General features: G+C 41.8%; 1 protein-coding gene across 1 annotated transcript in view; it reads left to right on the forward strand.

Annotated features, from left to right (window-relative positions):
• Positions 1–26732, forward strand: part of ADAMTS12 (ADAM metallopeptidase with thrombospondin type 1 motif 12) — a 329397-nt gene that overhangs the window by 229879 nt on the left and 72786 nt on the right. Inside the window, exons 13-14 of the mRNA XM_049648220.1 lie at positions 10455–10588; positions 18824–18944. Of these exons, the coding sequence (XP_049504177.1) occupies positions 10455–10588; positions 18824–18944 (255 nt within the window). The remainder of the gene's footprint in view (positions 1–10454; positions 10589–18823; positions 18945–26732) is intronic.

The following is a 26732-nucleotide window of genomic DNA, read 5'->3' on the forward strand; positions in this document are numbered from 1 at the left end:
GGCTTTTCATTTATTTAAAAAGCGTTTGTCGTATGCCTCCATATTACATAGCAGAGCAATGGGTACTAAATAAATGAATCGTGAAAGCAGACATAAATTTCACTCACTTTGTTGTGGTTAGTTTGCATCTGTCACTGATGTTGAGGCTGATATGAGGGAATTAAGCTGAGTGTCAACACTATATACCTAGGTTATCAGCCTCTGTCTCCATCCTGGTGGTTTTCTTGCAGGCTCCTGTGCCATTATTTAAGCATAATGACTTAGCTGCTCACCCGAGTAGCTACTACCTTGATCAACACACTGATTTACTTCCCTTATTAAACTCTAACCTACAGAGTTTTTATTTGCTTAGTTGATGGGCACCCCTAGTAGAGAGAAGTATACTTGGTTGTTCATGTCAACAGCTAGGTATGGAGCATTTATTCCAGGCCAGGCATTGAGCACTTCCCCCTCCCAGCCTTACCATTAGAAGTTACCATTGGATAAAGTAAATACACAGCAGAGTATTCAGCCCACACAGTGGGTGGTGTTAACTGTCTTGGTAAGTGACCTTCAGGAGATGCACCAACTAGTCAATGACAGAAGAGTCATAGATTTAAACATTTGGAATAATCGAAGAAACTCCATCAAATCTTGTAGTTTTCATACTCTGCTGCTTGGAATCCCAGGGCTTCCCAAAATGCTTGATTCTACTTTCATTTTTCAAAAAAAAATGTTAAACTGGCATTTAAAAGTGCCATAGAGCAATGCTTATATTCAAAATTATTATATATTAAGTTTTAACATATGAAAGGCCACCAATGCTCTAAGTTACACAGTCAAATTAATTTGGCTTTCTGCACACCTTAAAAGTCTCTCATGAACATAATTTAATTGAAAAATATCCTGGGATTGCAGGTTGAGTTTCTTTAACCTGTTCTCATTTGCAATTGTTTGTCTGTATGAGTCAAGATTTTTCAATACTGTGCAACCAAAAAACTCACAGAAAATAATTAGATGCTGCAGCCAGTGTAAGTCTGTAACTGCCATCCATAAGCTTGATTTCAAAATTTTCTGTTTATCTTAATAATTTCTTTAGATCCCACTGACTTATTTTTAAACGCTATATACTTGAACTTACAACATTTATGCTTAATAAAATCCTGACTTTATCTGCTTTATTTGAAGATCTTGTTTGGAAAAAGAAAATTAATTCTTCTGCTTAAAAGATTTGAAAACTGCTAATCTAGATCAACTTCCTTTCCAATATAGACATTCTCTTAACCAACACTCCTGAGGAAAAAAAAATTATCCAAACTCCATTTGATCACTTTCATGTAGGCACCGGTGTGAAGAGCTGCCACAATCAACTGCATTTTCTGAGTCAGTATTTATATCAGCATGAGACTCTATATTGTCTCACTTATCCCCTCCCCATCCTTACAGATAAAGAAGCTTAGTCTCAGAGGAGACAATGACTTATTTAAGGTTACAGGACTTTATATAATGGAGCTGGAATTGAAGCATAAGTCTAAGAGGCTGATAGGATGGATAGATAGATAGATAGATAGATAGATAGATAGATAGATGATAGATAGATAGATGATAGATGATAGATAGATAGATGATAGATGTTAGATAGATAGATAGACCTAAACTAATCTGTATAGATTTCCAGGGACTTCATTGGCCTATGTTAATAGAAATGTGTTTATATCCTGCATCTTCTATTAGGAAATGACCAGAGCCTGATCTTGATGTCATCACTTTCCTGGAATCTCCCTCTCTTTTTAGGTCTTCAGTTTTCTCAGACTACCTAATTTAGCCCAAATTCATTTAGGCTCATTTTTCAGTTGTTGCTTCTAGATATTTAAGCCTTATTAATGCTTGAAGCCAGTGAGGTTCCCAGCAAATGTGGAGGGTCTGACGTGAAGTTGAACCACATCTGCTCCTCGTGGAATAGAATCCTTCAGGAATACCTTTCAGGAGTTGCTGCAGTTAGGATTCCCTCGGAAGCAGACTCTGAGACAGGAGTAGCATACAGGAGGTTCAGCAGCTGTGGAAGAAGAGGGGGAAGAGGGAAGGAAGAGGGAGTGTGCAGGGGGAGCCGAGCTACAGTGCAGGCTCAGCAGAGGCCTTATCCTACCCTGCAGGGTGCTCTGCGGCTGCAACAGGCTTTCTGGGTTGCCAGGTTGAAGTGGGAGAGCCAAACCTTTATGCCCCACAGGGACTGGTCCCGGCATGTGGTCCACCCTGGGAAGGAGTGAGTGTCCTTGGTAAGGAAGCTCCCAGGGCTAGTGCTGGCAGTGCTCCCAGGAGCTGGAGGGATGAGTCCCAGCACCTGGGGGGCCTGGGTGGTGTGCACAGAGCTTATTACAGGAATACTTGGGATTTCGAGAGAAACAATCTTTAAAGAGAATATAAGTGTGGGGAGCAACTGGGAGATCGTTTAGCCAGAAGCCCCTGTTTTGACTAGTTAGGGATTCCTATGGCTTCAAGAGAGGAAATGATGGACTAATAAGGATGATGTTTGCAGACATCTCAAAGCCAATCACAACCCTCTTCACCCTCACTTTCCTCTACAGTAGAAGAGGGAAAACGGAAAGACTCAGGAACCCATATGCCCAGGAAAACCAATCCTGACCAAAGAGATAAAGATGGAGTCCCCACTTGGGTAAGGCTTCTGGGAGGGCTTTTAATAGGCACTGACCCCGCTGGCCCTCACCCCCTTACCTTTCTGCCATGCACCCTTCCCCCTCCTGCTGTCTGGGGGTACAGCAGATCACACTGCAGCCAGAAAGCTGATGCCCCTGCTGAGATGGCTGAGCAGGAAGACTGGAAGGAGGAGAGATTTATACTCCTAATGATGAAGTTTTGGGGTGATGGTGGGGTCCAGAGCCGGTGGCCATGAAGGAATTCTTGAAGACGTCTTTGGTGCGAAAAGGTGATTTTATTAAAGCACTGGGACAGGACCTGTGGGCAGGAAGAGCTGCACTGGGGTTGTGACGGGTAACTCATTATAGACCCTCAGGTTGGAAGGGGGTCAAGAATAGAGTAAGACTCTAAGGTATTTTGGAAGCAAGGTTTCCAGGACTTTGAGGGGCCAGTTGTTGCTAGGGAAATACCACTTATTACTGTTTAATAAAACCTCAGTCATGAGACCCTTCAGATGTATATGGCGGGGGGCGCGGCCTAAGCTTGGAGTATGATTGTCAGCATATCTTGAAGCAGTTGAGATAAAGGAAGTAGACTTACAGGATCCTCGAGGTTGGGATAATGTTAAGCTAAGATTCTCTTTTGCCCCCAGCAAAGTGTCATCATCAAGGTAGCTGAGCTCCTAGAGGGAAGTCACTCTGCTGGTCTCAAAGACTTGTCAATGGGCTGTAGGCAGTAAGGAAATTTAATTTTTCATTTGTCTTAGTTTCCCACATCACCATGACACGCACTTAAACCCCTTCCCTTTGCTCTTGGGCAGCCAGGAGTGTCCGAGGAATATCACACATATTCCACCTGGGAAAGGGGGTGTATGCCAGCCTGTATTTTGCCCTGAGCTTCCCAAGCTCACTCATCACTGCCTCTGAATTTCCTGTCACGTGGGAGAAATAAACTCCTGTCTATTTAAGACAAGGAAGCAACATTTTTCTGCTATTTGCGATGAAACAAATTCCTAACTGACAATGAGAACGGCTTATATTAAATTTATGTCAGTGTTTGCTCTGTGCCAGGCACTTCACTCAGTATGGTATGTGCATTTTCCTAATTTTATCTCCATAAGAAAATCCTGTTAGGAAATTTAAGGTTTTGACCCAATTTTTACGGACATGCTAGTGGATGTAGAGAATTGACTTGCTCAAACTCAGACTATACAGTAGAGCCAGGAGGAGTTAGCCCAGGCCCGACTCCGCAGCCTAAATATTAACCAGTAAAACAGAGACTGCAATTAGCCTGTGTCCTTAACAACAATGCATTGGGTTTTGAATTTTACCGAGGATGATGTTTCTATTTTAAAAAACAGATGATTTCATGGCCCAGGAATTCTGGTTGGGGGTAGATGATCCCCCAAAATTATTTGCATTATGATGAATGCTAGGTTTGTTCAACTAATCTGTCTTGAATCTTTGAAAACCAATTTTTTCTCAACATTTAAGCATTATCACAAAATTACTATATTTCTCAAATAAATTAAATTGCAATTCCAAATGTATCATCACAATTCTTAAACATCATAATCAAAAGATAACATAACACAAAAATTTATAGTAAATAGAAAGTCTAAGATATCAGTGAAATAGGTTTAGTTATTTTAATTTTTTAAAGTTTATTTATTTATTTTGAGAGAGAGAGAGAGGGAGAGAGAGAAAGCAACAACAGGGGAGGAGCAGAGAGAGGGAGAGAGAGAATCCCAAGCAGGCTCTACACTGTCAGTGTAGAGTCCAACGTGGGGCTTGAACTCACAAACCGTGAGATTATGACCTGAGCCAAAACCAAGATCAGACATTCAACCAACTGAGCCACAGAGGCGCCCCCTAGGTTTAATTTATTAAAAAAAATAGCTCTGTTCTTGGTTTTTATACCTCCATGGTTATTGTAGAATTTATTAATTTTAATACCTTCTTACGTTTAATTAATATATACTTTGATATATTTGGGGATTGTAATATTACCCTATCAGAAGGTAAAAGACTATACAAGTTTAGACTAGCGAAAGTTACAGAGTCCTGGTAATTATTTGAGTTTCGGTTGAGCTTTTGGTCAGGACTTTTCATATATTTTTGTTATTTCCTCCAAGCTGATCTAAAGGCTCAGCTCAGCTGATTAAACTGAGTTTCTGTCTTAAGTTAAATATTACTTGTTACAACAATAAAACATTTTAAGTTATGCCTTTTGCTTCAGGTTTGGTATTTCTTAAAATCTGGAAAGAAACAGCAGGTGTGTGTATAACATGCATCTTCTGCTGGTATAACACACTTCATAGTCTCATCAGACCTTACTTAGAAAACACAAGTTCAAATATAAAATTAAAAGCTTTAAGACAGCGACACAGATCATTCGACCACGTGTGAAGCCCTGGCCAACTGCATGGGGTTCATACCCACGGGGCCCTGCCTGCAAATGGACTTTAGAAACTGGACTTTTTTAAATGGTGAGACTCCAGTAGCAATCTACTTACGAACGTGAAATGCGTCAAAAGTTTTCCTTGACCTAAGAAATATTTTTTATCCTTCGTACCAAGTTTTATCTTTCACTTCTAATGACCACTCTTTAGCATCATTATCCAAAAATGTTGAGCCATCCTGTTTCACCAGAATTGAAAATGCAACCTTTGATTCAGTAAGTTCATTCAGCTACCTAAGCTTTCTTTGAGAGGATTAATCAGTGTGAGGGTGAGAGTTCACCAGTAAATGAGTCTGAGAGGTTTCACTTAGCTGAATTATAAATAGATTTGAAAGCTCTTGAAAGGTAGAGAAAAAAAAATCTATGATCCAGACAAAGGGATGTGTCAGGACAGATGAATAAATATGAGACAGTGAAAATATTCTGTGGATGTTACAGAATCATTGAGGCTGATGTCTGGGACAGACTCCTGAGACTCATGATGACCATTGAGAACTAAGAGTGTCTATTGCTACCCCTGTCTCCTTCTGCAGATCCCTATCATAGATCACCTAATGACATGCCCAGAGTGCCATGAAAAACAAAGGCCAGCGGAGAAGACAGGGAAGTGGGGTTCAGTCTTCTAAAATGCTAAAATAGCCTTGAACCTTCAATTCCCAAGGCTGCTTTCAAGTACAGGGCTCTTTCAGGCCTTAGGCACCCCTATAGGTCATAGGTGTGCAAGTTTGGGGAGTCGGGACAGGTGGGTCTGTAAGCTATTATTGTTGTTGCCCAAAGATTATTTATTATATTATTCCTAAGACACCAGAGACCACTGTGCTTAGATTCAGGAGAAATTTGTGTTTCTTACATGAAGTATACGTCAGCTAGCCTGTCTAACCTTGAAGGACGTAGTAATCCCATTCTGCACAAGCAAAATGAAGTCTGGAAATGAGGGCCTCTCTCCATGGAGATGTGTTGTTATCACAGAAGAAAAGAGACCTTTCCAGTGTTGCTGTCTGAGAGCCAAGACATTATTTTTGAAAGGAATGTATGCTTCTTTAAAAAAAATGCAAGTGTGCATAATAGAATGAAATAAAAATAAATTCTCATCCCATCATGCTTAACTTACTCCTTAGAGGCAACCATTGTTAACAGCTGATTTTAGTTTGCACACAAATGAAATCATACTTTGCTAATTCTGCGGCTTTCTTTATTCATTAGCAGAACGTCATGGCATTACAGCTTACCTCCTTATAGTACTGCACAGTGAGTCTGTGAATATACTAAACAACATTATGTAAATACAACTAAATTGATTTGTCCTTTTCTTTCTGGATAAAACTTTCATTATTTCAATGAATATCCTTGACTTTAAGTTTATTTATTTATTTATTTAGAGAGAGCACAAGCAGGGGAGGGGCAGAGAGCGAGGGAGAGAGAATTCCAAGTAGGCTCTCTACTGTCAGTGTGGAGCCAGATGCAAGGATCAAACTTGTGAACTGCGACATCATGACTTGAGCCAAAGTCAGACGCTTGACCGCCTGAGCTACCCAGGTGCCCCAGCATCCTTGACTTCTATCACTAAGGTCAAGGTTCATTTTTATGACTGAGTTGATTATCTGTCAGGATTGAGATGATCTCTTTGCCACTTGGTCCAAAATTTTCTCCCTAACAGTGCTGACCTTTATAATGTTTGTTAATTAGTAAACATGGGTTAAGAGCCTTTTCTAGGTATAATGTCCTGCTAGTATTCACTAGGAAAGGTTAATGATAATAACTGCCACATTTATTTTTATTTTTTTTTTTATTTTTTAATATATGAAATTTACTGTCAAATTGGTTTCCATACAACACCCAGTGCTCATCCCAAAAGGTGCCCTCCTCAATACCCATCACCCACCCTGCCCTCCCTCCCACCCTGCCCTCCCTCCCACCCCCCATCAACCCTCAATTTGTTCTCAGTTTTTAACAGTCTCTTATGCTTTGGCTCTCTCCCACTCTAACCTCTTTTTTTTTTTTTTTTTTTTTCCTTCCCCTCCCCCATGGGTTTCTGTTATGTTTCTCAGGATCCACATAAGAGTGAAACCATATGGTATCTAATAACTGCCACATTTAAATAACCACTCAATGCCAAATACCTCATTGGAGATTTTAATATTATTCTCTGCCAATCCCCTCTGTGCAGACTAGAGACCAAGAAGGACTTGGGCAAGATGTGAGAGTTAGGGCTGAGAACTGAATCCCTGTGGATCTAGCTGCTAGCTGGCCAGCAGTAGCTGGTCAATGCACAAATGACTGAAGTGCCCTTGAGGGTATGGCAGTTTGGTTGAGGAGCTTGTAAAATTCATAGTCTTGGAATTGTAGAGCTGTGGGGACCTCAGTAGTTATTGTATGAGTGGAACATCTTGGAACCAGGTCCACAGTGGCAGTAAAGAGAGATCATGGAGCCACTTACTGACCAAGTAGGATCTAGAACTTTTTATGCTATAGCAACAAGACAGAAAGTGTTTAGAATATAGTGAAACAAAGTGTGAATTTAGTGCAGCATTGATTAGAAGTGGCATAACAGAATAATCTAAGGAGAAGAGGCTATTTCAGGAAAGATTTGTCTGTGTGGGAATGAGAGTTGAATCAGCATTACAAAATATGTGTCTTTTGGCTGCTATCATGCTAGATAGCAGAGCGTGGTGGGGCAGCTGCAAGGATCTTTAGAATTTATTGAGTTCATGATAAGGAGGTGAAAACAACAATAATAACTGCCATTTGTTAAGCACTTACTGTATATCAAGCACCATGCTGAGCGCTCAACATACAATCTCCATCTTAACCCTCACAGTTACATTGCAAGGTAGATATTATTACCCCCATTTTTTCAGATGAAGAAACAGAGTCACAGAAAGCTTAAGTAACTTTCTCAAGGAAATATTGGACTTTCATGAGCTAAAACTTTTACATATACTCTCTGTAGAAATAAATGGCTCCAGAGTCTGATGATTCTCACTATATTTAAGCCCTGTGAGAAGATATTAAAATGGACCCCCACTGGAATTCTACCAAGCTGGCACCTCAGATATGATCTGTAAATAAATGCATTGCCTAATAACATGAAGAGTGGATTCTTTAGAGAGCTTATCAAAGACATTTGTCTTTTGTTCAAGAAAATTCTGTGTCTGTAGGTTAGAGGTTAGTAAAGTGGGCTCTAAGCTAAACCACCAGGGTTAGCTCTGCCACTCAAGCTGTGAGGTCTTGGGAAACTTAATCTTTCTATGCCTCATCTATGAAATGGTGACAATAAAAGAACTAACACCATAGGGTGATTGTGATTGTTAAAATGAGATAGATAACCACTATGAAGAACAACCAGATCTGGGAAATAGTGTGCAAGTGATATATTGGCTCTTATTTTATTAAGCAAAATTCCTCTTACCTCACTATATAAATAAGAGTAGTGAAAGTCCCTAGTAGTGTTTTCCTCTGGGGAAGGAGTCAAATAGCACAAGCCCAGGGGGAGTAAAATGAAGGCAAATATTGGAACTTTAGCGTTCTGGAATTCATTGCAACATCTGCCACTGGATGGAGATGTAGTTGCTAGGAGGACCCATTTATGCAACTCCTGGCAGTGAGTGCCTTCTTAAATTTTGTGCCGTAGGCCCCTCTCTGGTCCCAGGCCTTCCCTGCAGGCTGAAACAGGTAACTCCTATAGAAAAGCTCCAGAACTCTTCAGGGCTGCTTTCTATTTTTGCTTTATGTGTCCAAGTACAAAACCTCAAATCCAAATTCTAAAGCTCAAATCAAAGTCTTATTTAAAAGTGTTTCCCTGCCTGCATCCTTCTACTTAACTTGTCAAGTACTTAATAGCCCTGTGTTTCACGAAATGATTCCCTCGACTCAGCACACCTGGATGGATGTTTCTGTCTCTAGGAGGGCAGAGCTGTGCCCAGAAGGCTCCCTGTAAGTACTGCTGGCTCAGTTCAGGCAGTGACAGAGCTAATCACACTGCCAGGAATGAAGTTTACAATAATCCCATGTCTTACCTGGTCCCGGGAGTTTTCTGGCCCTTTTCCATTGGCACTTTGTGCTGTGATCTCTCCAACTCATTTGGACTTTGTTCATTTTCTCAGACCACCTATCCACTGCTCGTTGTATAAAATGAGTTAGTTGTTCTTTATCTACTTTTACCCTTTTCCTTTAAGCGTTAAACAGATGCTTTTGACCTTTGTCTAAAGTTTGCCCAGGGTTTCAGTGTTTGAGTTTCTGCTCTTAGTTATACTTTTATTTCTTTACCAAATGGATCATTGCATCCTCAAGAAGCCATGCCTAGGGTTGAGCACTCTGGCTTTGCATTTGCCGCCCATCCAACATGGGTTGGGTCCATGGCCTGTGGGTGGTCTCATTGAGCCCTAAGCTGGTCTTACCATGAGGAAATTCAAGGATTTCCCCCAATAAACAGCTCCAAAAGGGGTTACCCCCTAGAAAGACCTTTCTGAAAAAGAAATTCTCAAGTTTTTCATTTGAAAAAAAAAAAAAGAAACAAGATGTAATATTCAAAAGAAAATTACTATTTGAATTCTTCTTATACATGTATTACCTATTAAAAATCTTAAGGCAATTTATATTTTAAAAGTTATCTATCTTTCTGATAACTGTAGTTACCTGTGTATAGGTACATATTTTATTAAGTAAATCTTTAGAACCATTCCTGTGCTGGAAATCACCCTATACGCATTCATAAGGGAGTAGAAAATTCAACCCTAGAATGCGTTCATTGTAGGACCCAGGAGGATGAGATAGACCATTATGGTAAACCATTATAGGCTTCAGCTTCAGCATAAAAAAAAATCAGACTTTCTGTTTCTCCGTGTCTGTAAATCTGTGTCCAAGGACTTCTCGGATTTGAGGAGAATAAAGAAAGATATTTGTTGGGGGTGGGGTCATGATTGTGGCAGTGGTGTTAAGTAGGGAGTTGGCCCACTAGGAGGGGACTCCCTCTTCCCTAGAGGTCCACTTACTTTGCAGCAAGTAGTGGGCAGGTGTCAATGCTTGTCTGGAGTCGTACAGCACTGGTTGCTAATATTTCTCTTCTAGGTTAACCCCAGAAGCGCTGCATCTTATTTTTACAAGCCCAGTTCAGTGTTGGATTGAAAAAGATCTCATCATTTGTAACAAAGGGTTACAATCTTCCCAATTTAATTTGTTGTAAAACCCTTTAACTGGATAAAGAAAAAAGCCTACATTTCAGCATGCATCACAGAAAGGTGAAAGATGGGAATTTCCAGATGAACAACACTTGGGGGCATTGTATGTACAAAAGAATCCTGCAGGAAGGGTGCTTAGCTAAAAATGCTAACTTGCAAGGATTTGTTTCTTTTTCACTCCAGCACATCCTTGTGAGCTCTACTGCCGACCCATAGATGGCCAGTTTTCCGAGAAAATGCTGGATGCTGTCATTGATGGTACCCCTTGCTTTGAAGGCGGCAACAGCAGAAATGTCTGTATTAATGGCATATGTAAGGTATTGGGTATGTTTCCTTCATCTACAACTTTATAAAATCATGATTTTTATTAACTTAGGAAGTCAGATGTTCTAAGCTTTTGCTTTCATGATAATTGCACGTGGTCTGGCTTTTATATATGGTCTATGAGATAAGACTTGTTCATCAGGGTCAACAATTTGAAATTGAAAACTTTCCCTCCTGCTGTGGTCTTTCTTACTTGACTTGTTGATGTGCTCTGTGATATTATTTTAAGCATAGAGTAAGGCCAAACCAAAGAAGAACCAAATTCAAGGAAGAATTATTAGGAAAGGCAACCCTGATTATTTGAGTGGTATTAAATTATTCATTTGGTGGTGCTTGGGTGGCTCAGTCAGTTAAGCGGCTGAGTTCGATCCAGGTCATGATCTCGAGGTTCATGGGTTTGAACCCCGCATCAGGCTCTGTGCTGACAGCTCAGAGCCTGGAGCCTGCTTCAGATTCTGTCTCCCTCTCTCTCTCCCCCTCCCCTGCTTGTACTCGCTCTCTCTCTCTCTCTCTCAGAAACAAACATCAAAAAAAATTTTTTTAATTATTCATTGGTTACTTGCCAGCAGAGTACTTAAACTTGAGAAAAAAGCTGAAATTAACAATGGTTTGTATAGTGTTTTGCACAAAGTGTTTTTACATTGATTGCCAACATGGTCTTCTCAGGAAGAGAAATGGCATGACAGGTAGTTTTAAGCCAAGTTTTTTGATTTCTGTTTAACTTTTCCACACTGACTCCATTTTCAACTCCACCTTTTTATAAATTACTGAGACCTGATTCGTCAATGCTTTTATCTGTGCAACCATTGAAGAATTCCTTTCCAGTGCTTGTGGTCTGGTTTGCAAAGAACTGATGAACAAGTTTTGTGATCCAACACCCAGGCATAAATCTCAGTTTAAAGAAAAGGTGTTTTTAATCAGTGAAAGAAAAGTTATAAAGTTCTAATTAAGTGTTCGTAAAGCATAATGCTTAGTTCTCAGGCTCTAGAATATGAACTTAATACCATTGTTTACCAGCCATATAACTCTATACATTTTGCTGAGACTCAGTTTCTTTTTCTTAAAATTGGGATGTTAATGTGTCCTCCTCGTTGGTGTCAAGAAGAATAAAGGCATATATTTTAAGCCCCTAACAGAGCCCCTGACACACAATAAACTCTTAATGCATTTTATTTGTTTTTGCCAATGTTTATCATAATTTTTTCCCCACTGGACTGAGTTGCTGCCATGGAAAGCCCTTGCCCATGAATGTTCAGGACCCTGGGAAGATACATTTATTACCTTCAATTTGCCTATTGACTTATTCCAGTAGGGACCAAAGCATAAGAGGCAACGTGATGATTCCCGGGAATGAATGAGCTGAAAGCAAGTCACAGTCATACTCTACATTAGAAGGAGCTCACGTGAAATCCTTCTTCACACTCATTAGGAATTATCACTGTAGCTACAAAGAGCCAAAAGTAATCAATATGTATTTGGGTTAGATCTATTCTCCACGGTGGGGAAAGGTTTGTCTAGCTAATTCGGGCCAAAACAGCCCCATCACAGTCCAAAGCAGTGGTTCTCAGGCTTGGCTGCCTATTAGAATCATCTGAAGACCCTTTAAAAACTAGTGATGTCTGGACTCTATCTGAAACCTATTGATTCAGAACCTCTGGGATTCGGGGCCTGGGCATTGACATTTTAAAAACTTCCCAGGTAATTGCCACATGGAGCTACGGCTGAGAACTTTAATCACCAAGAATGAATGTGATACTAAAATTATCTGTTAGACCTAAACATGTTTGCAAGCAGAGAGACAATATCTTTAGCACAGCATGGGAAACACAGGTGTTTTGAACAAAACATAAGGGGTCTTGGGTGCCTCTCTTGACACCAGTTAAATCAACTTAATAGAATAAGCTGGAGTCTCTCAGCTTGACTTACTCTTTTTGGAAATCAGGGCTTTTTAGAAGCTATAATTACCCACTTTCTCTCTTTACCACACTGAACAAGGTTTTAAGCTGAAAGATTATGTCAAATCAAATTTACCTTAATAGCCTGAAAACAATTTACCTTCCAAGGATCCAGGTTGTGGTTATTTTCAGCTCTGTTAGTCTTCTTATTTAATTAGTACAGTTTTTTCAAAGGGAATTGAACATATATTGAAATAAAAAGATACACCATCAGAAAAAAATATAAGCAGGGTCTAATAATCTATCTTCTTTGTGAATATGAAAATGTTTGCTTATATTCATATATTCAGCCAGTTATATTTTGCAGTTATAATATTTGCCAGCATTTTGGCCTGTTAGATTTGCAGATTCTCTTGTTAAGGGAATTAGTCTTGATCAGGACTGAGTTTGTTCTAAGAGTAACTATCTATGCCTCTTCCCCATTGTTTTTAAAGTTTTTATTAATTTGAGAGAGAGATTGAGAGCATGAGCGGGGAAGGAGCAGAGAAAGGGAGAGAGAATCCCAAGCAGGCTCCCTGCTATCAGCACAGAGCCTGAACCAGGGCTCAATCCCATGAACTGTGAGCTTATGACCTGAGCCAAAATCAAGAGTGGCACTCTTAACCAACTGAACCACCTGGGCACCCCAGCCCCTTCCCCATTTTTAAAAAGCTTACAGTAAACTTTTCAACTTGTTTATCAAAGATATGAATTTAAACTTAGACCTTTCAGGGTATCTCCTATCTTTAATCACAGGCATGACAGGGAATAAGCTTTTAAATGTACGGGCAGATGGTCCCATGCTTGCCCCCAGCTTGCCTGGCTGTGCAGCTTCACCTACTATCTTAGGGCAGTCTGCTAGTCTTCAGTTCTCACCCGTTTCTCCTGGGAACCAGTTCTTGAACTTTAGTTTCTTCTCTCTCCTCTCTCCCAGTCAGTATAGCTCTGGGTTAACTTCCTTCCTAAGCAGCCCAGGTCTCCTGATCTATCACATCAGAAGTCCTGAGACTTCTCCTCTTAGGTTTTCATCACCTTTCACCCTGGACCTTGGATCTGTTCAACCCTGCTTTGCTCTTGTGATCAGACTACTGCACACTTCTTTTTGTTAAGTTTATTTATTTATTTTGAGAGAGAGTGGGAGAGAACGTGGCAGGGGGTCAGAGAGAGAAGGAAAGAAAATCCCAAGTGTGGAGCCCTCAAACTCATGAACCACGAGATCATGATCTGAGCTGAAATCAAGAGTCGGACATTGAACCAACTGAACCACCCAAGAGCCCTCAAACTACTGAACACTTCTTAAAATAAACATTCAACTTTGTGACTTTGTGCCCTTAAAGTCAGTGGTCTTCAATCCCAACCGAGTCTTCCACCTTACCTGACAGTCTTTCTACCTGTCCTCAGTGAGCTCCCTCTCTCATTTCTCTCAGTAACTGTCCTGAACTTTCTTTGCTCTCTCTTAAGGCCATTTTGGCCATTTCAGCAATTTGCTGAACATCCTCATATCAGTTTCTCCGGGCCAGATCTCCCTCCAGAATGCCAGATCCTAACCCTCAAAAATTATGATGAGGACAGCATTATTGCTACTGTCCCTTTTATCAAATGCCAGTATCGTTTACCTGTTCTTTTCAGTTAAGCCTAAATCTGCCCTGTCATTACACTTAAAGTTTCACAGGCTGGGAATGAGTCTCATCTTAGAACCAGACGTACTTTCAATCTCTACCTTTGCCACAGGGCTGTAGAAAGCAGTGATGACATTCCAGGTGGATTAGGTAATTGAAATTGGTATTTCAGTTCTCAGTCACTTGAGAATTTACAAAGTAAAACAGTGTTAACCGTAAGCAAAATATGAGAATTGCTAAGAATACATATTATTTATTCACTAATAGGGCTGGAGGTGTGGGTGAAAGACTGGAACCTGATTTCTCTAAATAATATCCAAGATAGTACGCTCCTCAGCCCAAATGATGGGGTTAAGAATTAATGATATGCTTCTGCACAGAAAGGACATAATAATCAGAATAAAAAAGGCAACCTATAGGGGCGTCTGGGTGGCTCAGTGGGTTAAATGTCCAACTTTGGCTCAGGTCATGATCTCATGGCTTGTGAGTCTGAGCCCCGTGTCGGGCTCTGTACTGACAGCTCAGAGCCTGGAGCCTGTTTCGGATTCTGTGTCTCCCTCTTTTTCTGGCCCTCTCCCTCTCCCACTCTGCCTATCTCTCTTTAAAAAATAAATACACATTAAAAAAAGGCAACCTACAGAATGGAAGAAAATATTTGCAAACCATACATATAATAAAGGGTTAATATCTAAAATGTGTAAGAAATTCCTACAACTCAATAGCGGAAAATCAAATACACCAATTTAAGAAATGAGTGGAGGACTTGAGTAGATATTTCTACAGAGAAGATATATAAATGGCCAACAGGTATATGAAAAGGTGCTCAACATCATTAAACATCAGATAAATACAAATCAAACCCACAATAAGATATCACCTCACACTTGTTAGGATGGCCAATATAAAAAAAAACAAAAGATAAGCATTGATGAGGATGTGAAGAAATTGGGACCCTTGTATACTGTTGGTGGGATTGTACAACCATGCAGCCATTACAGAAAATAGTGTAGAGGAGGTTTTCTCAAAAAATTAAAACTAGAAGTATATGACCCAGAAATGGGATTTCTGGGTGTGTATCCAAAAGAATTGAAATCAAGATCTTGAAGAAATACCTGTACTCACATGTACTCAGCATTATTTACAACAGCTAAGATATGGAAACAACCCAATTGTCCATCAGCAGATGAGTGGACAAAGAAAATGTGGTCTATCCCATGTTGTATACCTACTTTGGAACATTATTCAGCTTTCCAAAAAAAAAGGAGACCTGCACACGTGACATGTGCCTGGAAGACATGATGCTCAGTGAAACAAACCAGTCACAGGACAAATGCCACATGATTCCACTGTGGGAATCTAAAGTAGACTCATAGAAGCTGAGACTAAAACAGGGATTACCAAGGGCTGAGGGGAAGGAACCATGGAGAGTTGCTATTCAATGGGTACGAAGTTTCAGTTATGCAGGAGGCAAAGTCCTAGACATCTGCTGTATATGTGATGCCTATGGTTGACATGCTATATTGTGCACTTAAAAATCTGCTGAGGGGATAGACCCTCTCACTGGCCAAGTTTTCTTACCACACATGCACAGAAAGAGTCATAAAGAAACTTTTGGAGGGGACAGATATGCCTATTACCTTGATTATAGGGATAGTTTCAGCAGTGTTTGTATAAGTCCAAACTTACCAAGTTGTTTACATTAAAGATGTGCTGTATTTTATGTATCTGCTGTACCTCAATAAAGCTGTTTATTTATTTAATTAATTCATTCATTTATTTTGAGAAAGAGAGAGAGTGTGAGACAGCATGAGCAGGGGAGGGGCAGAGAGAGAGGGAGAGAGAGAATTTTGAGCAGGTTCTGCACTGTCAGCGCAGAGCCCAATGCAGGGCTCAATTCCAGGAACTGTGAGATCATGACCTGAGCCAAAATCAAGAGTCATTCATTGAACTAATTGAGCCACGCAGGCACCCCGAACCTGCTTTTAATTGTTTTTTTAATGTTTATTTATTTTTGAGAGAGAGAGAGAGAGAGAAAGAGAGAGAGAGAGGCACAGAGAGAGAGGAAGACAGAATCTGAAGCAGGCTCCAGGCTCTGAGCTGTCCGCACAGAGTCCAACACAGGGGATGGGACCCACAAACCGTGAGATCATGACCCAAGACAAAGTTGGATGCTTAACTAACTGAGCCACCCAAGTGCCCCAAAAGCTGTTTTTTAAATAAAGGAATTATGGGAAATCAATTTTTTTTTTTTCAAAAATGTTGCCCATTGGAGGGGCTGTCTGGCATGCTAGGAGTCACATTAGAGGAGAGTCTTGCTGGAGTCATTGTCCACATTTGTTAGCAGCAGGAGAGCCACCACTGATTCTCCTGAAAACAGAAACACAATATTGTTGTGGGCCCTTTTGCCAGAGCACATGGCATGAAAAATCACAGTGAAATCTGTTTATTTTCCCCTGAGATCCCCTGTGTTTTATGTGGAGCAAGGAAGCCTGACTTATGCCCTCCTAGGCTTCCTGTTACACACTTATTCAGTGTTGATTATGCTGCGTGCAGCTGATGGGCGAAGTATTTGGTGTGAAGACTCTGCAAGAATGCATTGGATATTCTATGGGACATATTCTGTGAGACACTTGACTTGCTGGGTCTCCCATCTCCCACCCCCACCTCCGCTCCCAAGTACGCTGGCAAATATTGCTGGAGAGGAAAGATGGGCTCAAGTGTTTGTTTTTCTGGTTTTCTTTCCTTTATTCTTCACATTCTTATCTATCCCTGTTTGGCAGAGATTTAAAAAGAACCCTTTAAAATTTCTTTGTCTCAGAGTAAGTTTCCCTGGCTCTTCCCTAATCAGTGAAGGAATGAAAGTCTCTGGGCGTATTATTTGTAAAAGTCAGCTTATTAGAGGACCCTCCAGCTTGATGTACCTATATCGCTTGTGAAAGGTTGACATTTTATTCATGACCACTGAGTACACATCCAGAAAATTCCTTTTTTTCCCCACTCTGATTGGCATGATTAATTTTTTTAATCTCTTAGCACTTTGTTTTTTCCCAACGGGTCAGGTAGCACAGTCCTTGGACCTGAAGAGACAGTTAGTTTGAGGAATGGAGTTATTTTCTGTCACTGGCCATTAATCCTCTGTTCAGCTGGTGGAGGGAGGGTTATATTTAAAAACCCAAACTGGGGGCGCCTGGGTGGCGCAGTCGGTTAAGCCTCCGACTTCAGCCAGGTCACGATCTCGCGGTCCGTGAGTTCGAGCCCCGCGTCGGGCTCTGGGCTGATGGCTCAGAGCCTGGAGCCTGTTTCTGATTCTGTGTCTCCCTCTCTCTCTGCCCCTCCCCCGTTCATGCTCTGTCTCTCTCTGTCCCAAAAATAAATAAAAAACATTGAAAAAAAAAATTTAAAAACCCAAACTGTTCTTCCCTTCAGTCGATTTGAGATGGCTTTAGAAATGACAGGAAATGTGATGAGCACCAGCAGATGTATGGAAGTGCTGAATCACTATATTGTACACCTGAAACTAATTTAATGCTGTATGTTACCTCGCTGGAATTAAAATAAACACTTAAAAAAATAAATAAAACAAGAAAGGGAATTGTCTTTGAGGAAGAAAAAGACTACCTAGGCACAATTCTTCACAAACAGAGAACAATCTGACTAGTAGAATATGGTACCGTTTCCCCTCTCTCTTTTACCAGAGAGCAAACAACAAAGACCTTCAACTTAGACACTTTCTATCTAAGTGTCATGATGTTTTGGTATCTGATGATACATGATGAACATGCCTTTTCCAGCATGGGGATTTTAGGATGGGAAAGAGTGGGCCATAATGATGGGCTGAGGAGACGGATCCATGGAGAGGGAAAGAAGATGACTGAGAAGGGCCGGCAGGAAGAACACTAGGAAGGGATCAGGTCCAGAGCATACGGGTAAATTCAGTCTCAGCTCACAGGAGAAAGCTCTCAATGGCTGGGATATGGCAATGTGTGAAGTGCATTGGGGCTGGGGTGATAGGAGGCTCAAAAGAATCTGATGATGGTCAACTGATTTCATCCCTCGTGGGACTCAAGGAGTCTCAGCATTGAGTCAGATCTTCCTCCATGGCTGCTGGTTCACCTGCTGTGCTCAGACAGGAAGCAGAGATAACCTCAGTGAGGAATGTAAAGGGACTGAACATTATAGGTGGAATAATTACATCATCCCTGGAAACTCTCATTAGAGAGGAAGGGGAATGAGGTTTGTACATAGGAAGGGGATTTAACTACTCCATCAACTCTGATTCCAAGACATTTTCAATGTTGAATTTTTGGAACTGTGTTCAATTCTGCCTGTGACTCAGAGGCAATTGGAGACCCACTCAGTGGGTACCTCTTTCCCCTCTAACCATTCTTTACCATCTGTGGATGCTTTGGATGCTCCTCTGGCTGCCACCAGGAAAAGGAACTGTTGTTCTTGCATCTGCATGGTTCTTGCATTTGGATAGTAAAGGTATAACCTTTACCATCAGTGGATGCTTTGGATGCTCCTGTGGCTGCCACCAGGAAAAGGAACTGTTGTTCTTGCATCTGTCCCCAGCCCCAATCTCATCAAGAGCAGGGGGAAAGGAGAAGTCAGATGTCCAAGGCAGGTGTGACGTTCCCCGTCTATATCAGTCACCCTCAGCCTCTCTTTCCCACAGATGGTCGGCTGTGACTATGAGATCGGCTCCAATGCCACGGAGGATCGCTGCGGTGTGTGCCTTGGGGATGGCTCTGCCTGCCAGACTGTGAAGAAGATGTTTAAACAGAAAGAAGGATCTGGTAACAAACAAATAATTGAAGTGGCAGGGGACTGAGAATAGAGGGCAAGATTGATCGCTATGTTTTAAAGCAGATTGTAGCTTTCAAAGAACTCAACATGGATATAGCCTTCATTACAAAGGGATAAGGGCTCCTTGACAGTTTTAGGAAAGGAGTTGATGGCTAGGCAATTACAGGAAGCCTTCCAGCACACAGGGATCTAAAGTGACCTGGGGGCTATCCCCAGGAACAGGAATGAGTATGATCCCTATGACAGCATCCAGGACTGAAGGCCAATGGCTTAGGAACAGACCTTGAACCGGGGGAGAGAGAGAGATCAGAAGGTGCTGGGAAGGGTGCAGACACAAGGCAGGCTCTAAGAGAGAGAGCAGAGAAGCCCAGCAGTGGGCTTAATGGCGGAAGTCTCGGAGTGTACTTTCAGGGCCAAAGGAGAGGCAAGGCAAGGTCACTTCAGCTTGCTCTTCTTCCCCATTTCTCCCTGGAAAGGGTTCCTACCCACTGGTGCCCTATGGCTCTCTAGGTGCTTGCTGCTACCTGATGTCCCCTCCTTACCCACACCCTGCTGTTCCTTTCCCATGATGACCTTTCACAAGGTTTCTTCCTTGTGCAGCTCTGTGCTGCTAATAATCCTTGGGAATGAAGAGCTTACCCTCACCCCAAGTCAGCTATGGGACCTGCATATTTGTTTTCAGTTAAGCTGGTCCCATGGCACCATCAGTGATTTGTATATAGCTGACGGGGTCTTGGGAAGGTCTAAGTTAGGCCCAGAGATGATGAAGACAACTCAGAGTATCATAGCTCAGGCTCCCACAGAAATACACTAAGATAAGAATTTGATACAAACAGCTTATTTGAGGGTCGGAGGATCCTGGAAAATGCCAGTAGGGCATACAGGAAATAAAATGGGGAAAGGAGGAGAGTCAAGAAAGGGTGTGTCAGTAAGCCAGTGACCATTACGTAGGACCCAGTATAGAATCGTATATGAGATGGGGCGCCTGGGTGGCTCAGTAAGTTGGGCGTCTGACTTCAGCTCAGGTCACGGTCTCACTGTCTCTGAGTTTGAGCCCTGCTTAGGGCTCTGTGTTGACAGCTCAGAGCCTGAATCCTGCTTCAGATTCTGTGTCTCCCTCTCTCTCTCTGCCCCTCCCCTGTTCACCCTCTGTCTCTCCCTCTCCCTCAAAACTAAATAAAGATTAAAAAAAAAAAGAATTGTATATGAGAGTTTTCCCACCCAAGGGGTAAGGGAGCTGAGACAATGTATCCAGCTCCCAATGGTCACTGCTCAAGGCTACTTTGGGGAGGGGACAGTTAGGTTGTTAATTCTCTGGATTCCAAAGAAATCTGGGTGCTGGGAGTAGGGAGTCCAGTGTGCACTACCCAGGTAGGTCCTGAGAAGAGAAGGGCACCCTGGGAGTGACACCCAGGGTGGGAAATGACAGGGACTCCCAGATGTAGTGGGTCACCCTTTCCCTGGGGCCCAAAAAAGCAATGCGTCCCTTTTAGACATGCTCACCACCTAGGGTGAAGTAACTGAGTATGCCCTCAAGTATCAGGTGCATTGACTAAATACTTTATTGGTCCTTAGTACACATAACAGTGGATGACCCAAATGTGTTTAATTTCTACACCTATTTTTTTGATCTTTGACTATTGAATTAATAAGGTTAAATTGTAAAGTGAAATGCTTGTCTTGCCCTTTAGAATTATCATTGAAGGATTATATTTTATGTCTATTTGATGGCTTTATTACGCATGAAACATATCCTTTGCATTACTTATTAAGAATGTGAATAATAACCCAGTATGTCTTAGGCTTATGATCAAGCATCCTATGATAGGTAATATTTATTCAATCTTGTAAAGCTGTTACGTAAGTATTTTCCAGTATTTAGGTGTGACCTTATTTACTTGGATTATAAAATAACCCTTCAAATCATGTTTGGACACTTAACCTCAGTATTATGTCTCTGCCTGTAGAGGCTCATATCTTTGGCTTCAGATATGCTGTGCTCCTAACACTATGGTAACTCCTTTGAAAAGCAGAGCTTTCATTCTTGAATCTCCACCACTTAACCTTTTAAGTAAGCCCTTAGGAAATCAAGCTTTAGTTCTGGGTTTTTATCATCTCTACTCTGGTTTCTTAGGAGAAAGGATCAGAAGCATCTTGAGCCTCCCTGCCACCCCCACACCTGCCTTAGAGACCTTGATACCGCTGGCCATGTGCCTACCACTGAGCATTTGGCATCCTTGTGACTTTGGTTTTCATTTCTCCTTCTCTCATTTGCTTCCCCGAGGACTTCTGATGGCTCTTGGCACCCAGGGGGGTGTGTCCACTTTGTTTTTTTTTAACGTTTTATTTATTTTTTAGAGAGAGAGAGACAGAGTATGAGCGGGGGAAGAACAGAGAGAGGGAGACACAGAATCTGAAGCAGGCTCCAGGCTCCGAGCTGTCAGCACAGAGACCGACGTGGGACTCGAACTCACAAACCGTGAGATCATGACGTGAGCCAAAGTCAGACACTTAGCCGACCGAGCCATCCAGGAGCCCTTGTCCACTTTAGATTGTACATATCCTGACAGGGCTTCCAAGCCCTCTGGCACTGCTACCCCCAGCACAGTAGGGAAATCCTGCCAGATCTCACTCTGGACTCTGTCGACACCCGGCTGGGTGGTGGTCTGTGTTCCTTATACCCACCAGGCATTCCGCAAGTCCCACCTTTGCTGTGTGCCTAATAAAGCTAGATACATCATAAAGACCCTGGCTGCCGCCACCCCACCTTGGGAATGAAACCACAAAGTGATGCAAAACTCTGTGAAATGGAGTTAGATTGCATTGGGCAGATTGATTCATCCAAGGGCCAAAGTCAAAAGAGGGAACTTAACAACCTCTTTTTGAAGACAACCAAGGTATAGTTAGTTGTTTTCTGTGCTTACTTACATGCTGTCTTGTATTGCTGCCTTACTTCTGCTTCTGTTGTATTCTTTCTTTCTAGTGCAGTTATAAACTGAGGGATGAATCATCTTTTAGGCTCTATCACCACCCTGCCCAACCCCCACGTCAACAAACATAATTTCTATCTATAGGAGGTATTCAGTAAGCGCTTATATAAATTTGAATGAAAAATGCTTTTCTTAAGGTTGGTTCCATATTCCTTTGACAATAAAGGAGACCACATCATTAACAGTTATGCTGATGGAATATCTGAATCAGATATTTTCCCTCCGTGATACCCTGCCTATGGGCCTTTTTGGTTTAGCTGTAGCTCTTTTTTTTTTTTTTTTTTTTTTTAATGTGACTTGGTACAATATTGCATTCGTAATATTGTAAACCACTATTGTAATATTGGGTTTTTGTCACTTTCTGATTCTGGCCCACAGACATAAATCTCAGAATCCTTCCCTTCTTGTGAATATCCTGAAGTATTCTTTTCTCCTTGTCTCTCCACCCAGAACTGTGGAGAACTTTGGTGGCTGGCAGTGATTGGCTTGGGGCATTCCCATTGTAACTTCATCTCTCTGGTCGGGAAGGCATCCCATTTGCCTTCAAGAATTTGTGACACGTGGTGAGCCCTTATGGAGGATTATTCCCAGAGCAAGTATATATCTGCAGTCAGTTACATGGGAGCTGTGGTTGGAAATGGCTTTACACTTAGGCATCAAATCTCCAGAGCCTTGTTACAGGCTCTTGTCACAACCATGATCTTGAGAGAAAGCCCAGCGTCTCCTTTCTGAGAGAAGTAAGCAACTATCAGACAACACTAGAAAAATGATGAACTCGGGCAACAGGTACAACTAGCACTTGAGGCAAGATCATCTCTGTGACTAAAAAGTGATGCGAATATGTAGTCAGTCACCTAGAAGAATTCAGAAATCTTTCAAACTTTGCATGGCCTAACTGATCCATGTGTCTGCCTGTGTTCTCCTCCCTTTTTGCTTTACTTTGGCTCATAGATTTCTTTTAACAGAGTAGGTTTAAAACGAAGTGGAGAAGGTCTGCATTAGAGATGCTCATCATGAAAGGACCCATCTTATCCTCCTCTCTGGCTGCTGCTGCCTTTGACTATGGAGATATGAAATATTAGCCCCTGTCCTTTTTTATGAAGGAAAGAAAGACGATGATGGATGATGTGGAATTGAAATAGGCTGAGAGGCAAGAGACCAGGTGCTGATCCAGATTACCATTGACCATGGGGAAGTCACCCCTTTGGGCCTCCATTTCTGAGGCCCTTTTCAACCCTGTCTGGTATTTTTTGTCTTCCCCCTGCTCTTAGCCCTAAGGCTGATCCTATGTTTATTGAAATCTAAGTGTTGAAGCTGGGCAGAGTCTCCAAGAAAAGATGTCTTTATTCATGGCTTTCTTGGGCTATCCCAAAAGCTAAGTCCTTGTCTCTCTTTGTGGAGAGGACCTCATTTAGTAGATTTGATGCTGTGTGCCAGATGGCAGCATCATGTCATGCCTTTTAATTAGTGTCACACTTGAGGAACATTAGGCCCACTTTCTTGTAGACCCTCCATAATAGCTTCCATTTCCTCTCTTGGAGAAAGAAAAAAGAATTGGCATGTTGCTATAGTGCCATGGTTACTATGAGTAGACGTGTCTGAAATTAAAGAACTTAGGTCCAGAATACAGTGAGCTATGTACAGATATCATCCGCTCGTTCATTTATTCATTCACTCTATGACTTGAGAAACATTAATCAAGTACCTGTTGTGTACTTGGCATGGGGTAGGTAGAAGAAAGAATAAGACAATGACTCTCTTCCTGTCAGCTTCTCTCCCTTACCCTAATGGGTAACAGGCCTGGGCCCCACTCTGCCACTTGGCCCTTAGGCACAACTTAAATGAGGAGCCTGGTTTGGAAGGAAGCTGATAGAACATTAAGCTCTGTTCTTCTAAGGGCACCCTGGGCTTGTTACCCAGAGCCTTGACTTCCATCCCAAACTCTCATAGCCCAATTTCTTTGGCCTAGAACCCTGACCTTTTGTCATCTAGTTCCTCAGCTTTGGGGTGTTTTTTTTTTTTCCCACTGTTGCCTAATTTCCTTGATTCTGTGTTACTCACCTACCTTGGTCTTAAATGTTAAAACCTGACAGTTTTAACCTCTTGGACTAATTCATTAGCTTCCTAAAACCACCACTCTGGATTCCTCTGGCCTTGCTTGGCTTCTCTAGAGTTGACCATTGCCAGACCCAGTGACCACTAAACCAGCTCCTGGTCTTGCTCACACTGGCTGCTTTCATCTATTGCTGGGAACAAGAGACCACATTCTCTTAGTGCCCTGGAACTCTCATAGAGGAAATTGTGTCATTTAACTCAGTGCCCAAAGCACCAGCCTTGATTCCTACTCCCCTTATTTAATCACAACCGGAATGTTTTCAGACTTCAATTTTAAGATATTTTTATGGGGCACTTGGGTGGCTCCGTTGGTTAAGCACCTGACTCTTGATTTCAGCTCAGGTCATGATCTCACGGTCATGATATCAAGCCCAGCATTGGGCTCTGTGCTCAGTGTGGAGCCTGATTAAGATTCTCTCTCCCTCTCTCTCTGTTCCTCCCCAGCACGCATGCACACTTGTTCACTCTCTCTCTCTCTCTCTCTCTCTCTCTGTCTCTCAAAAACAAACAAAGCAAACCCGTGTAAATTAAAAAAAAAATACCTTACAATCTTTTTATTGACCTAGAACAGTTTCCATACAAAATTCACCTTATTAAATATTATTTAAATATTGTTAAATATATACCAAATATATTTGCATATCTGTTTAGTGGGTTTGATGCACATACTAGAGTTATTGTAACTCTCTTGGCATAATATTTAAATTAATTAGGTTTCCTCTGAGATTCATCACAATTTCATTTTCGCAATTAAGCATGTTGAAAAAAAAATCTGCAGTCTAGAAAGCAGAGGAAAGACACAGAAAGTTTCTTCTAGAAACACTTGCTGCCAGTGTCCACACCTTTAGGAAATTCCTGGAATGGAGTATGCATAGCAACTGCCTGGACCTGGAATTATTCCTGCACCTGACCACATGGTACCCATCCACTTCCCGATCCTGTGTGTTTATATGCTCAGTTCTTCCAGCGGTAGCTCCTGAGTGTCTGCTGCTGATCTTTTTGGTTGTATTAAATTCACCTAGAGTGAAGAATTGACACCAGTTTCAAGTTATGTTAAGATTGCTGTCTTAATCCCATAGTGAGGCATATTCTGGACTTTTTCTTGGGACCACTTAGTTTCTGTCGCTGAGGAAGTGCATGAATGAATGGAACCCATCAACAACACCTCACAACACAGGTTAGGGAGCTGTGACAGCAGTATGTGTGCAAGTTCGATTCAAGTCTGGGCAGTGAGAAGGAAGAGGCAATTTTAGGAACAAATGGCATGGCTTCATGACTCAAAGCTGCTCCTATGCCAATTCTGCAAGGTTCAGTTTGTTTGCTGTTGGCTTAAGAGAGAATAAGGTCCATTCTATGATTTTAGGTGGGCGAATGACATGAAGGGGTCACTGGTTTGCCAAAACATACACAATTGCCTCAGACAGGGTAGGTAGCCCAGTGCTAGAAGATGAGTCCACATGGACAGCATGAGAACATTTTCTTAGAAACCTGAGGCAGAAGGTAGGGCATAATAAAAAGAGGGGATGTGGCTTTCTTGAAACCAGAATATCACCTTACTTGGAGACTATCCTAGATCATGTTTTCCAGGAGATCCCAGGCTGGAAGGAATGAGAAGGGAAGGAGAGTGAAGGGACCCTCTACTTGACAGTTTTTGTATCAAGAGGGCTCAGGGCTGCCATCCTTTCCCAGAAGCATTTAGGGTCAGGAAACCCCTGTCAATGTCTGGTCTCTCTTCTATGTTTCCTTTCCCCTGGCTTCTCGCAAGAGGGTTGTGGTTGCTCGTGGTGTTTTCCAAGGTCCTGGTGCCCTTATAACCCTCTTTTTGAAATAATTGAAGCTAAAACTCTCAACGTGGACCAAGGCAGTTGGGCTTTTCAGAAGATCTTCCGGGCATATTTATGGGTAGTTCTTCCTCCTTCTCATGTGGGAGCAGGTCAAGTGCAGGTTGATACCTGTACCTGACCCTGATGTGTCATTGCTGTCAAGGCAGGCCTCAGGAGATGGCCTTTCCCAGAGCCTCCTTACATTACACCAGGAGATTTGGGCCTGCACTGAGGATTGTCTTGCTTGCTGCAAACTGACAGCATAAATCTTAAGAAAAAAAAAAAAGATGAGCTGGTAGTTCTAGATAAATTGTCAGGGGGTTAATAGTCTGACCTCATTATGAGCACATTTTTATTAGAAATATGCTACTGGGTAAATTTTGTTTTGTGAATTGCAAAGAACAGTTGGATAAGGTGCACTTTAGCACCAATAATCCATTGTTATCTCTTATAATGATGGTTTCAGAAGCGGGGCCGGTCTTCTGCCCCATCCTCAAAGGCCCCAAGTATTCTTTCAGCTCAAGGGACTCAGGACTCAGTGATAGGCTGGCTTCTCCAGGTGATCTCCGTGGGCCCAGAGACTCCTTCTCTGAGGTCAAGATTACATTTTCCTACTTTCCCCATTTTCTCTGTATTACCCCAATACTGGTGCAAATGACTGATGTTTACTAGGGAGGGTGGGAGAAAGTGACTTTCTGAATGTATGTACTCATCATTCTTAGTACTTTGGAAAAAGCCTTATCAACCCTGAAAGCCTTCCTTTGATGCAGAATAAATGTCTCAATAACTTTCCACCCTTACTTTTTAATATGATTCTTATTTCTGTAAAGAAGACCCTTGAGGATAAGAT

This window comes from Panthera uncia, assembly GCF_023721935.1.
Source record: "Panthera uncia isolate 11264 chromosome A1 unlocalized genomic scaffold, Puncia_PCG_1.0 HiC_scaffold_17, whole genome shotgun sequence".
NCBI classification, from domain to species: domain Eukaryota; kingdom Metazoa; phylum Chordata; class Mammalia; order Carnivora; family Felidae; genus Panthera; species Panthera uncia.